General features: G+C 42.3%; 1 protein-coding gene across 1 annotated transcript in view; it reads left to right on the plus strand.

Annotated features, from left to right (window-relative positions):
• LOC307246232 (nck-associated protein 5-like) overlaps positions 1 to 12,852 on the plus strand; it is a gene marked incomplete at its 5' end in the record, with an annotated part of 177,029 nt that overhangs the window by 114,421 nt on the left and 49,756 nt on the right. The window contains one exon of the mRNA XM_080022094.1: positions 4,337 to 4,501. Within this exon, the coding sequence (XP_079878220.1) occupies positions 4,337 to 4,501 (165 nt within the window). The remainder of the gene's footprint in view (positions 1 to 4,336; positions 4,502 to 12,852) is intronic.

The following is a 12,852-nucleotide window of genomic DNA, read 5'->3' on the forward strand; positions in this document are numbered from 1 at the left end:
ACACACCGGTAGTCCCCCATTGTTTGTGGGCTTCTGGCGCATGCTTCAAACTTTTGCGAAACCTCTGTGTGGGATTCTCTACCCACAGTTAAGGGTTCAGGGAGGGCGACGGAGTCTTTCTGGCCATGGTGCGCCAACATGGCTTGAGTTTTTATTGTCAATTTCAGCCTCTGGCACGCAGGCCACAATTATCTATATATATATATGAGCGTCTATTATAAAATGACGGATAATAGTCCTCGGGCACAGGAGGAATGGCGGTAGCTCCTGGGCTGCTCACGAGCCCGTGCGCCAATCTCCTCGGTAAGACAAACAAGACATTAATGAAAACTCCCTGTCGCGAGTTGGACCAATCAGGGCTGTGCGGGCGCTGATTGGGCCGATTCAAGGCAGCTTGGTGGCCGCGGGAAAAGGGAACCGTGCTGTCGTCTGCAGCCGGTGCTTGACCGCGCCCCTTTATCCGCCACACTCCGTTTCACTACTCTACAGGAACACGCAGAAAACTGAGTTTTGAAAACTCTTCGCCCTGGAAGGTTCTTTTCAAAAGCTTCGTTTTCAGTGAGCTGAAAGGCTGTTTTGGTGTGGACGGGATGCCATAACGCAGAGGAAGATACTACGCTTTTAGAAATACGCATATATGTGTGAGACGTCTGAGACTACCCCAGAGATAGTGCCGTTGTAGGACCAGTGTGTTTTCAACCTGGGGCCTGGGGATCCCCTAGGACAGGGGTCGGCAACCCGCGGCTCCAGAGCCGCATGTGGCTCTTTCATCCCTCTGCCGTGGCTCCCTGTGCTCTTTGAGAAAATAGTGTGAATAAATAATGGATATTTAATTTAAATAAATGTTATTCTATTTAGTTATTTTTTTCAATGTAATAGTTATGATTCTGGAGATTTTGGTGATCTTGTAACATTGAAATAAAACGTGTTTTAATATTTTGTCGATCAAAATATGCGTCGCACCTTGTATGCGTCACCTGTTGCCGACAGGCTGGTGACTTATTTAGAGCTCTCGAACCCCCGTAAGCTAACCATGGAAACATCCAAAAAAAGAAAAGTTTCTGAGGGAAATAGAACGTTAAAGTACGTTTCATGGAATGCGGAGTGGAATCGAGACATGGAATGCCATTCTCGACACCTATTTGAACATGAACAAGTACGCATTTGGGGTCCTGTCCATCTTTGGATCAACGTACTTGTGCGAGCAAGTGTTTTCCACCATGAACTTCATAAAAAGCAAAAATCGGTCGCGACTCACTGATGACAGCTAACAGTCATGTGTGAAGCTCAAAGCTACATCATGCAGCCCGGATATGGAGAAGCTCTGCAGTGAAGCTCAGGGGCAGAAATCGCATTAAGCAGGTGTGAGAAACGAGCTTTTCATTTTGCAAATATAGATATTTATATGGGACCCTGAACTGATGTAGTTGTGTTTCATATTCAGGTCGACGGTTGACTGCGGCACACGACTGAGGAAATAGTTGCGGATGACAGCACTGAAATAGACTTAAGTCTTGATAAAACATAAACTAACATTTTTTTGCCCCTTATAATTAAAGTGAATATTTCTTTTTTTCAAATCCACAAATAAGTGAAGGACCTGCATTTTGTATTTGATTTCAAAGAGAAATGATACCTCCCAGTATTAATTTTTTTTTAAGTTCAAAAGAATTGAGTGTTTTACTGTGTCAAGCAAAGAAGAAAAATGACAGTCTATCAGTTTGTAGTTCTTTTATTTCACAAGTGCAACAAACTACAGTTCTTATATGCAGTACATAGCATAAGTGTAATAAAACTATACTGTATATCCGGTGTTATCTTCATTATGGCGGTCAAATAGGTTTTGCGGCCTCAGGTGGGTTTTATTTGGTGGGAATCACGCCCAAATGGCTCTTTTAATGCTGAAGGTTGCCGACCCCTGCCCGAGCAGGTTCTACAAGAGGTTCCAGGGGGTCCCCAGCAAAATGAGTTGTGTCGTAAAATATCCTGATCATTGTCATTTTTGTTTGAGCTTTATATTTCAATACCAACATAAATTTCGAAATATTACGTCCATTTATATATATATATATATATATATATATATATATATATATATATACAGTGGCTTGCAAAAGTTTTTATACCCCTTGAACTTTTCCACATTTTGTCACGTTACAACCACATACGTCAATGTATTTTATTGGGATTTTATGTGGAGTGGAAGGAAAATGACACATGGTGTCCAAATCTTTTTACGAATAAAAAACGGAAAAGTGTGGCGTGCAAAAGTATTCAGCCCCCTTTACTCTGATACCCCTAAATAAAATCCAGTGCAAACAATTGCCTTCAGAAGTCACCTAATTAGTAAATAGAGTCTACCTGTGGGTAATCTAATCTCAGTATAAATTCAGCTGTTCTGTGAAGGCCTCAGAGGTTTGTTAGAGAACATTAGTGAACAAACAGCATCATGAAGCCCAAGGAACACAACAGACAGGTCAGGGATAAAGTTGTGGAGAAGTTTAAAGCAGGGTTAGGTTATAAAAAAAAATATCCCAAGCACTTCCGTGAGAGCAATAGATAAATAAATTGAGGTAACCAGACCTCACAAGATGGTTGACAAGGGCTCAACTCTGCTTTCCCAGGGCAACTGGCCAAAGGTTATTGTTGAGAGTTGGTTCAACCTTCTCGCATCCCTATCTTTGGTTTCCGACATGATTTCAACTTTTTGAGAAACATCCTTTCTTTTCAGATCGCACAGTACTGAAATATTTAATCTTCCCAGTTTGCTGATGGACAGTACAGTAGCTAGTGATAGAAATAATGAACAACACAAATAAACAGAAGTGGAAAAGTCCAGGTTCTAAATGTCCTATTTCCGCGTTCAGTTTCCAGACATCCGTTAGGTTGATGCTAATCACAAAATCCACATAGTGGACTCTAAATCCTGGAGTGGTATTTGACTTTGTGAACCTGGATTTTCCACCTCTGCAAGTAAACAAGAAATTCTAGACATTCTGGACAGACGAGAGGAGAGGAGAGGAGAGGAGAGGCAGGACAAGAAGAGGGAAAGAAAGAAATAGGGAAACAGAGACAAAGGTAGAGAAGCAGCAGAAGAAGAAGAGAGAGAAGGGGAGGGAGAGAGAGAGAAGGGGAGGGAGAGAGAGAGAGAAGGGGGTTTTAGGATGAGACGGGAGTCCTTAAGGTCACGGACCCTCTTCAGAAAACAAGTGAAACATGATTAGGGATTTGGGGATATTTTCAAGCTTCCAACTCCACCCCTCCATCACTCCACCATTGTCCATTCATCCATCCCTATCCATCCATTCCCTTCAGCCTGTGGGATGTGCTGACTATCCTTCTCTTCTCTCTCTATCTTTCTCTTTCTTGGACTTCTCTCTATTTTCTCACTCACCCCCCCCATTCCCTTTCTCTTTTCTCTCTGGTCATCTCTCTTTGCATTCTTGTTCTTCTTCTTCTCCTTCTTCTTGTATCTTTCATGTGTCTTGGTTGCCATCCTTTGCCATCTCTTTTTCTCTCCATTTCCCTCTCTCTCGAAATATAACCTGTTTTCCTGCCGATAAAAAGAAGAATGAAACTTTAAGGACATAATGTCAAGTGTTTGATACTGTGCTGTGATCTGAAACAGATTTTAACAGGGGTATTTTCAAAGTTAAAGCTCACCATTAAAGGGATACTCCAGTTTTGGGGGAAATTCCCCAGTAGCTAGGCTAGTTGAACCCATCTACAGCCTTGTAACATGCTAACACAGTTAGCATGCAGCCTGTCAATATCCCGGTATTGGACACACAGCGATGAAACTGGTGTCAACCTTCTGGTCTGAATCTGGGAAAAATATAACCTGGTTTCACCAGTCGTTCTTTCACCAGTCGTTCTTCACAGTCCCTATCACAAGAGAGACTGGCCTTCCACAGCGAGTTTTTGATTTGAATCCACGCCTTGACACCTAACACCTTCAGCCAATCAGATTAACCAAACACGAGATGCTATCACAGTGCGCTGCATCAGCACAAGCTATGAGAACATCTTTTAGTTGGTTTTATTTTGACATTATTTAATCACAAAAGTATGGATATTTTACTTTTCCGCTGATGAAATCCAACAGTGCACACTTTTGTATCTGTTTTATTGCTGTTATAACATCTATTTCTGCTAAAACTGATGCTATGGCTGCGCGGTCGTCTTCGATCGTCTTCGTCTTCGCAATGCGCAAGGTCTGCGAGGCTAGGATAGACATCAAGATGCCAATTTTCTAAAACTGCAGCACATTAGCTTTCTTTCATTCTTCTTTTCTATCTTTCTCTCCTTCTTTAACCCTCTCCTGTGTGTCCATCAGGATAAGCTGTCGGAGGAGGTGCAGAAGCAGCGTGAATCCTCCCTTCCAGCCAGCCAATCAGAGCTGGAGGCGGAGCCTCGGGGGAACACCGACAAGGACGGCGGCCAATCAGAGGAGGACAAGGGCAGTACCAAGCTGCTTCTAGAACGTCTCAAGGCCTTGGAGGTGAATCTTCTTTCCTTTGTTTAGTTGTTTGCTTCTTTTTACTTGCTCATCTTCCTTTACTGCCTGCCGTTCTTTCTCTTGTTTGTCTACGTCTTCTACTTCCCCCTCGCCCTCTTCCTCCTCCTTCTCCTTCTTCCTACCTAGGAAGTAGGAAGCATTTTCATTCGTCATGTAGTGCACTTTGAAGTGCACTTCAGAGGGGATGTTTTCATCCCTCCTTCTACAACCGTAGTGGGCAACCAATTCCACTTTGAAGTGGACTGCAAAGGGAACAAATCTGAAGTGTTCATCTGATGGTCACTTCAGAGACATTTTACCCGCTACCGAATGCAAATCTTTTATTGCAGGATTCCAAGGAAATTGAGGTGCATAGCGCCACGCACTGTAATATTTGTGTATGGAGTATTTGGGCTTCTGTTCACTTGGCAGTGCACTGTGTCAGGCAGGGTGTAGGGACCCTTCGTAGGGACCCTGTGAATTGGAGCGTAGCCCTGGTTTTCTTCTTGTACTTCATTTACCTCCCTCTTCCTCCCTTTACTTCCTGCCACTTGGTTTCCTTCTCCTCCTTCTTTCCTCTTCTTCCATTTCCATTATATCCCTTCCTTCCACGCTCTTAAGGAACGTCTGCTCATCAAACTCTCTGGTGTCCCTTGTTTGGAGAGCAGAACCAATTCAGGAAGCGTAGCGTGGCTACCCGGGGCGCCACTCCGGACTGCTTTGTTTTTATCCGAGCTTGGGGACACCGGCTCCGCGCCGCCAGGCAGCCAATAGGAGGCGTCGCTGTTGATTGTTTTCGACTGTAAACCATCGCACACTTGTACTCTCAGATCTCCTCGGCAATTAAAGCACTAAGGCTCAGACAAATCATGGCCCTGGGCTTGCTAAGAGGCCCCTGTGGCTGGCTGAGGTGGACCTGAAGTGGGCTTGTTTCATCTTTCCAGAAATATATCTCTAAACAGATTCTCTCTCTTTCTTGGTCTATCCTTGTGATAGGCAGATTGTGAGAGAAAACATTCAGAGAAATGAAAACACTTTCAACTGCTCTTTTTATTTATGCCAACATTGCAAAACAACACATGGTGATTGTGTTCAACAAATCCCCAACAGGAAGTAATCTCCGAAGGTAATTATACAAAATAAAGACAACTGCCTTCTGACGTCCTCACTGAATGTTGATGGTCCATAGTAACTTACAAGACCCTCAAACGAATCCCCTAAGATGATAGTCAAGTCAAGTCAAACTTTATTTATAAAGCGCATTTCATACCAGGGCAACATAATGTGCTTTACAGAGTAATACAATCAAAGAAAATATATAACATTTCTCTGCAACCATAAGAACAGTCAGTGCAGAATAAACAAATCTCACAGCATACAGAACGCGCACACACACACACACACACACACACACACACACACACACACACACACACACACACACACACACACACACACACACACACAGTTGGTAAGAGGGATGGTTAAAACACCACTGCCTGTGGACCTAAGAATTCTTGCTGGCTCGTATGTAATGAGCATTTATTTTATATACTGAGGTGCAAGGACATTGAGAGCTTTATATACAAGTAGCAGAATCTTAAAATCAATCCTAGTTTTAACGGGGAGCCAATACAAAGATACAAGAACAGGTGTAATGTGTTCAAACTTTTTGTTTAGTCCCAGTGAGAACATGTGGAGCTGCATTTTGGATTTAACAGTAGCCGCTGCAAAGCTCATTTCGGGAGGCTGGTGAATAGGCCATTACAGTAGTCTAATCTACTTGTTATGAATGCATGGATTCATCTTTCTGCTTTTTACAGGAAGCCTCTTAATTTTGAAATACTTTTTAGATGATAGCATTGATTTTGTGATGTGATTGATATGGCTCTTAAAATTTAGATTGCTGTCTATGATTACACCCAGATTTCTGGCTTCATTTTTGCTCTCCAGAGACAGAGAACTGAGATGAGTTGCAATTTTCTGCAATTTTCTTTGCACCAAAGATGAGTATTTCTGTTTTTTCTTTGTTCAGTTGTAAAAAAGTTGTGACATCCATATATTGATATCATTAAAACACTGAGTGAGGGAGTGTTTGTGTAGGTTATCCGGAGATAGGGATATGTATAGTTGTGAATCACCTGCATAATTATGGTAATTTATTTAGTGTTTCTTTATAATACAGTGTGTGTAAGTGGGAGCTTATAGAGATTAAACGATAATGGGCCCACAATCGAAGCTTGGGGCACTCCACATGTAATATCCACTTTGTTCGAGACAAAATCTCCAATGGACACAAACTGCCTGTCCTGTAGGTAGGTTCTGAACCAGTTTAGAACCGGGCCATATAGGCCGACCCATTTTTGTAATCTCTCTAATAAAATATGATGGTCAACAGTGTGAAAGGCAGCACTGAGATCCAGGAGCTGAAGAACAGATCGTTTTTTAGAATCAGTGTTTATATGCAGATCATTCACAACTTTAATAAGTGCTGTTTCTGCTATAGTCAGGTCGAAAACCAGAATTAATAAGTGTCTAAAAGGCTGTTTGAGGTTAGATAGTTAAGCTGAAGGTAAACTTTTTTCCAAGTATTTCTCTGAGGAATGGCAGGTTGGAGATTGGCCTATATTTAGCAATAACTGTTGCATCAAGATTGCTCTTCTTCAGGTTTGGTTTAATGACAGCTGTTTTAAATTCTTTAGGAAATATACTTGATTAAAGAGAGCCTTTTAAAATTTCGAATACCTCATGTGCTCGGCAGTTAGAAACAGTTTAAAAAATGTGGTAGGGAGAGGGTCCAAGCAGCAGCTGGAGGACATGAGCTGATCAACAATATCATCAATTTTTTTTATGTCTAAAGGGACAAAGTGAGACTTGGCAGCAGTCATAGTATTGGAGAACTGGAGAGTTGGTTCATTTCTGGATGTTGAGACAATAATATTCTGTCTGATAGCTATGACGTGGCATTGCACAACTTTGCCAAGTTCTTCCGCAACCAGTCCCACGAGTAGCGTGAGCACGCCGAAAAATTGATGAAGCTTAGCTTGTTATGAAAAAATTTAGCGAATTCTTCACATTTTTCAGTGGAGAGCATCTCTGATGGGGTTGTAGATGATGGATTAACAAGTTGATCAACAGTGGAGAAGAGAACTTTCCAGTTTCATTTGTATTGTGTTTAATTTATGATTTTAGAGAACAAAGACTGATCTGTTTAATTCCTATTCCTCTTGATGGAGTCTATCCTTGTAAATTTCATGGTGAACCTTTTGTCTTTCTCCATTTTTGTTCTGCCTGGTGACACTCTCTCTTAAGCTGCCTAACAACCGCTCCATTTCTCCAGGGGGGCTTTTTGTTTTTCTATGTCTTTAGTTTTAACAGGTGCAATGTTATCAGTGATATTTTGTATTTTTGAGTTTAAGTTGTTCACAGGATCCTCAGTTGATGATGCCATGAACAGTGGTAACTCATTCACAGTTCTCTTAAATGGTTCAATGGTATTATTGTTCATGATGTGTTTTTTAATTGTTCGGGTTGTACAGGAAAAGCAAACACATCAAAAAATATGCAACAGTGATCTGAAATAGCAACATCCATGACACAGGTTACGGTGATATTAAGTCCTTTAATATGACCAAGTCTAGAGTATGCCCCTTATTGTGGGTGGGTGCAGAAACATGCTGAGTGAGGTCAAATGCCTCCAATAGGCTAATGAAGTGTTGAGCATCTGGGTCTGTTTGATTGTCAACATGAATATTAAAATCACATGAGGTAATTTCACAATCATAATCAGTGGAGACCTTGGACAGTCGCTCAGAGAATTAATCAAGAAAGCCACATTTAGATTTTGGTGGCCGATAGACAGTAATGATTAAAATCCGAGCACTGCAGTTTATAGAGGTATTGCAAGGTATTCAAAAGACGTGAATTCCCCGAGGGGGATTTCCTTGCAGCTATAACTATCAGAGAAGACAGCAGCTCTGCCACCGCCTCTCTTATCTGCTCTCGTGGCTTGGATGAAATTGAAGTTAGGAGGTGCTGTCTCAATGAGTGCAACTGTGCCATTTCTGTCCAGCTACTTAATACTTATAAGGTCATTAACTAAAAATGTGTTATTAGTTAGTGACCTGACATTTAATAGAGCCATTTTTGTATGCCATTGTTCAAGGTGCATGGCTTTGTGGGGGACTGACAGTTGAAGTCCGAACCGGTAATAAATTGTTTCGATTACTGTATATTATGGGGAAGTAACGTGATAGATCTGATATTTCCTATTCCACAAACTGATTGGACACACGCACACACAAGTTGAGCAGGAAATACAAAATACACACCCCTTTGCTTAGTCTACTAAAATATGTTTCCGAAAACCTTTTTGGATTAAATGGGCAATGAAGTTGCTAAATTTTGTTTTGTATTTAATCTGAGACGCCAAATTTAGTCTGCACTCAGGGTCAGATTAAATTGAACAGGAGGCCGTCTGGAAATTTGGGCCCTGACCAAGTATTTCTTCAGATGTAAATTAATATTTATTTAAATGAAGTGTTAAAATAGTTCACATTTTTAAAGTTCTTCTCAGCCCTTTACATCCAAATTTACACAAGGCCACAGCTTCCTGTTAGGCCTGGCTGTTGTGGATACATTCATTGGCATCAATTTGTGGTTCTCTCTACTTAACACTAATACAGAACTGCATATCGCACCACGCCACTCCGCACCCATCATGCACCACGCTGCTGCATCCAATAATACTGTATACAGAGAAACTGAGTAGAAAATTAACCACATCGCTTTTAGAACAGTACCAAGAACCTACCTGGATGCCCGGGCACACTATCTACAGGGAAGCGCCCGGTAATCAGTCAGAGACATAAACATGAGTATTAGCTAAACGCAGTGTTTCAAAATGGCTTTATCAAAAGTGATTCGCTAGTTAATAGTATCCCGCCTTGCAGGTGATGGATGCTCCAAGTGGCAAAAGCAGCACGAGCAAAGTGGAGGTAGTACATCACTGCGCTGTGTCTCGTTTTAGGCGCTCGTTCAAGCGCCGTTCCAGACGATATTTCTCATCAACATAGCCGACACGTGTACGCCGCAGCCTCCAGCCGGGACTCAGAGGAGGATGATTGTAGTGTACGAAGGAACGGAGGAAGGGAACATCCATCAGGGCGATTGCAATGGCAATCAGGTTCTTCCACGGCCGTGATCGTCCCTTAATGTGGAAGTTAGCTGAGTCTGTTGTCTCAAAACTGGATCAATTCAAGTTATTTTTATGCCGATGACTGGGGTTGACTCCCAATTATCGAGAAATAAAGTTTAGGTTAAACAATACAACAGTTAAAAACGATTCATTTTAGTTAAACGAGGGTTTAACACAAACGTGTCAGTAATTTAAAAATACCTGGTTAATTCAGCTATAACAGATGAATTATGTGAGAATGTAACTGTTCATGTATTTCAGCCATGTTGGTGCAAAATAAAGCAAGAGTCGATGAATATAGCTTTTCAGCCAAGCTCTTAACCACCAGGGTGGTGTTGTTAATTGTGGTCATTTTCCCCCCCAGGCTGGAGGTGTTCTGGTATGGTCTGATTCGGCAGGATGCTTAACACCTCCATCACCAGAGGAACTCTCTGAAACCGTGCTGTGTTCCATGCAGTTCCGTGGGACCAGAGAGTTGCGGCCATAAAAATGCAGCGTCGATAGCTTTTTCTAACCCAATCTCTTTGTGACGATACTAAGCTGCTTTCCTTTATGTTAATGTATCCCCCTGTGCTCTGTTTTGGCAGATAGCAGAGCTGTGTAAAGGATATTTGAAGTCATATATTTACTGATATTCCCCCCATAGACCTATAAGGGTTGGCCCTCTACAACACAAGCACCAGTTGCAAAATTTCCAACGTCTCAGGCTTCATAAACGCTCCTCTGAGGCTTCAAACTGCAGCATGTTGTGATGTCCATGTTTTTCTGAATGTGATGGACTTATGCTAGGGTCACACCGCCGGCAACGGGGCTGCACTGTGAAGCCGAGCAGTTCTTGTCTCGTCGCCATTATGGTCACACCGCTGGTGACTGGGCTTCTGGCGTTAGTGGGGGCTCAAAATCCACTGGCTGTTGTGTGTGCGCCAAACACTCTCTCCTTTTCCATATTTAATATACTTTATAAAGATAGATGGGCCCTGCCTACTTATTTTTTTATTAAAACAGTGTAGGTTGTTTACCTCGCAAAATAAATATCCCCTTGAAAAAAACTACGTAGAGGATCTTGCCATCCGTCCGTATTTTAATCGATAGTTTAAGTGACGTTTTTAATTTAAAATAATAAGAACAATGCAGTATTCCGAGCATCCATTTTCCAAGGAGCAGCGCCATTGAGAGCATATCTTCCCTCCTATTGGCTGTCGCCCGGCGCTCTGTGGTGCTCATTTGCATAAAGTTGAAACCTTCTCAACTTTCCTTGTCGCCGTGAAACTGTCAGCTCGTCGCCGGTCGCTGCTCCGCCCCTGCAGCTGGATGAGGCTGAGCTGAGTGCATTGCAGCCTCTCGCTTTTGCAGCGCCCTGTCGCCGGAGTTGTGACCCTACCATTAGTCTATGCACTTATATCAACATCGTCCACAATCCCACAGCCACAGTATCCAGCGGTCATAAATTAAGACATTTATGACCGCTTTGGTAGGACAGCAGGGAGTGGGAGGATTCCGGTTTTTGAGGTTGGACGGGTTTTGTTCCGACCGGTCTGTCCTGCAGGGTGCTATAGTTGGCCGGGCTCCGAGAGGAACCATGCCAGGGAAGCATCGATAACAAAACAGAAATATGGACACTGAAAATTTTATGAGGAACCTTGGCTCATAATATTGGAGTCCATTTATTTTCGAGCACTTTAAAGGAAAACTTGAAAGTTTTAGATCATTGGGAGTGAGTCAACCCGAGAGATTGGCATGTTGAATGGAGGATGTTTACGAAAACGAGAGTACTGCTTCCTCAGGGCTATTATACTTTTACTTCAGTAAACCCTTATCTAAACCCCCCCATTTTAAACGGGTTATACATTTTATATAAGTCGGTTTTAAGTTAATGTAAAGAGAAACCCACCAAGCCCGTCAGGGGAGTCAGACACTACATAAATCTAGTGTTTCTGAAAATCTAGGGTCCTACTGTGTGGGTGTACATGACAACCAGATCAATGGCTTAATAACCAGACCGCCATAAAATCCTACTTTCCATCGATGATGACTTGTGGAAGAAAGTGGATATTCTCTGGCTATGTGTTTTCCTGTCTGCTGTGAGAGATGTTTTCACTCTGCAATACGAAGCCCGGCAGCTCGAAATCCATCTAGCAATGATGGCGGATCAATATTAGCATTTGTTCAACAGTATTTGTAGAGCTGCGATAGCAGACCGACGGACTGCTCCTCCAAACAGGCAGACTGCTCCTCCAAACAGGCAGACTGCTCCTCCAAACAGGCAGACTGTTCCTCCAAACAGATCTGGAGACGGCTATAACCATGAATCATACCGAGGAACAATTCAACCATGACCAAATACTACGACTTTCAACACTGGCATTTTTTGGTTGAAAGTACACCAACCCCAAAACTTTTTTCCCCAGGGAAGTGATTTGGGCCATTGTCAATTTATTCTGTATGGTTGTCCCATTTTCAACCACGTACCACTAAGCATGGTACACCACTGTATCTGAAAATGTGAAAATGAAAATGTGGCGTCAGGCAACCAGGCATTGAGCAAAAACTATTAAACAGTTTAACATTATTACAACGAGTCCAACAAGGAAGTTGGACTTCAGTCAAGGTATTGATGATTGCAGTGTGCATCTGAAAACAAGAAAAACTGTTAAAAACATGTTACATATAAAAATAATTGTAATATTAAAATGCGGATAATAATCATATAGAATCATTATCAGTCAATTGGTCCTGGAACAGAAAGTGAATAAATACCCCATCACAGGCAGGACTAGAGTAGATGGTAAGTAGTAGAAGTACAGTGGTACCTTGAGTTACGAGTGCACTAACATACGAGTTTTCTGAGTTACGAGCCGTCGTTTTTTTGTATTGATTTGCGAGCAAAAATTTGAGTTAAGAGGAGCAAGCTTCAGGTGCCGCCGCTGGTGGGCGTGGCGAGCGAATGCGGCCGGCATCCCGCGTCTCACTCCTTCACTTCACGTGGTTACCCGAGCGTGGAAGCATCTCTTTTGTGTTTTGTGCTCGCGATTTGTGCTTTTTGTGCAGTTATTTTGCCAATTTTTTTTTTCCAACCATGGGTCTGAAAAAAGTAAGTGCTGAGAAGAAGAAGCGGATGATGTCCATTGACGTAAACCACGAAATCAAAGAAAAACAT

Source organism: Zeus faber (assembly GCF_960531495.2).
Source record: "Zeus faber genome assembly, chromosome: 2".
Classification (NCBI taxonomy): Eukaryota; Metazoa; Chordata; class Actinopteri; order Zeiformes; family Zeidae; genus Zeus; species Zeus faber.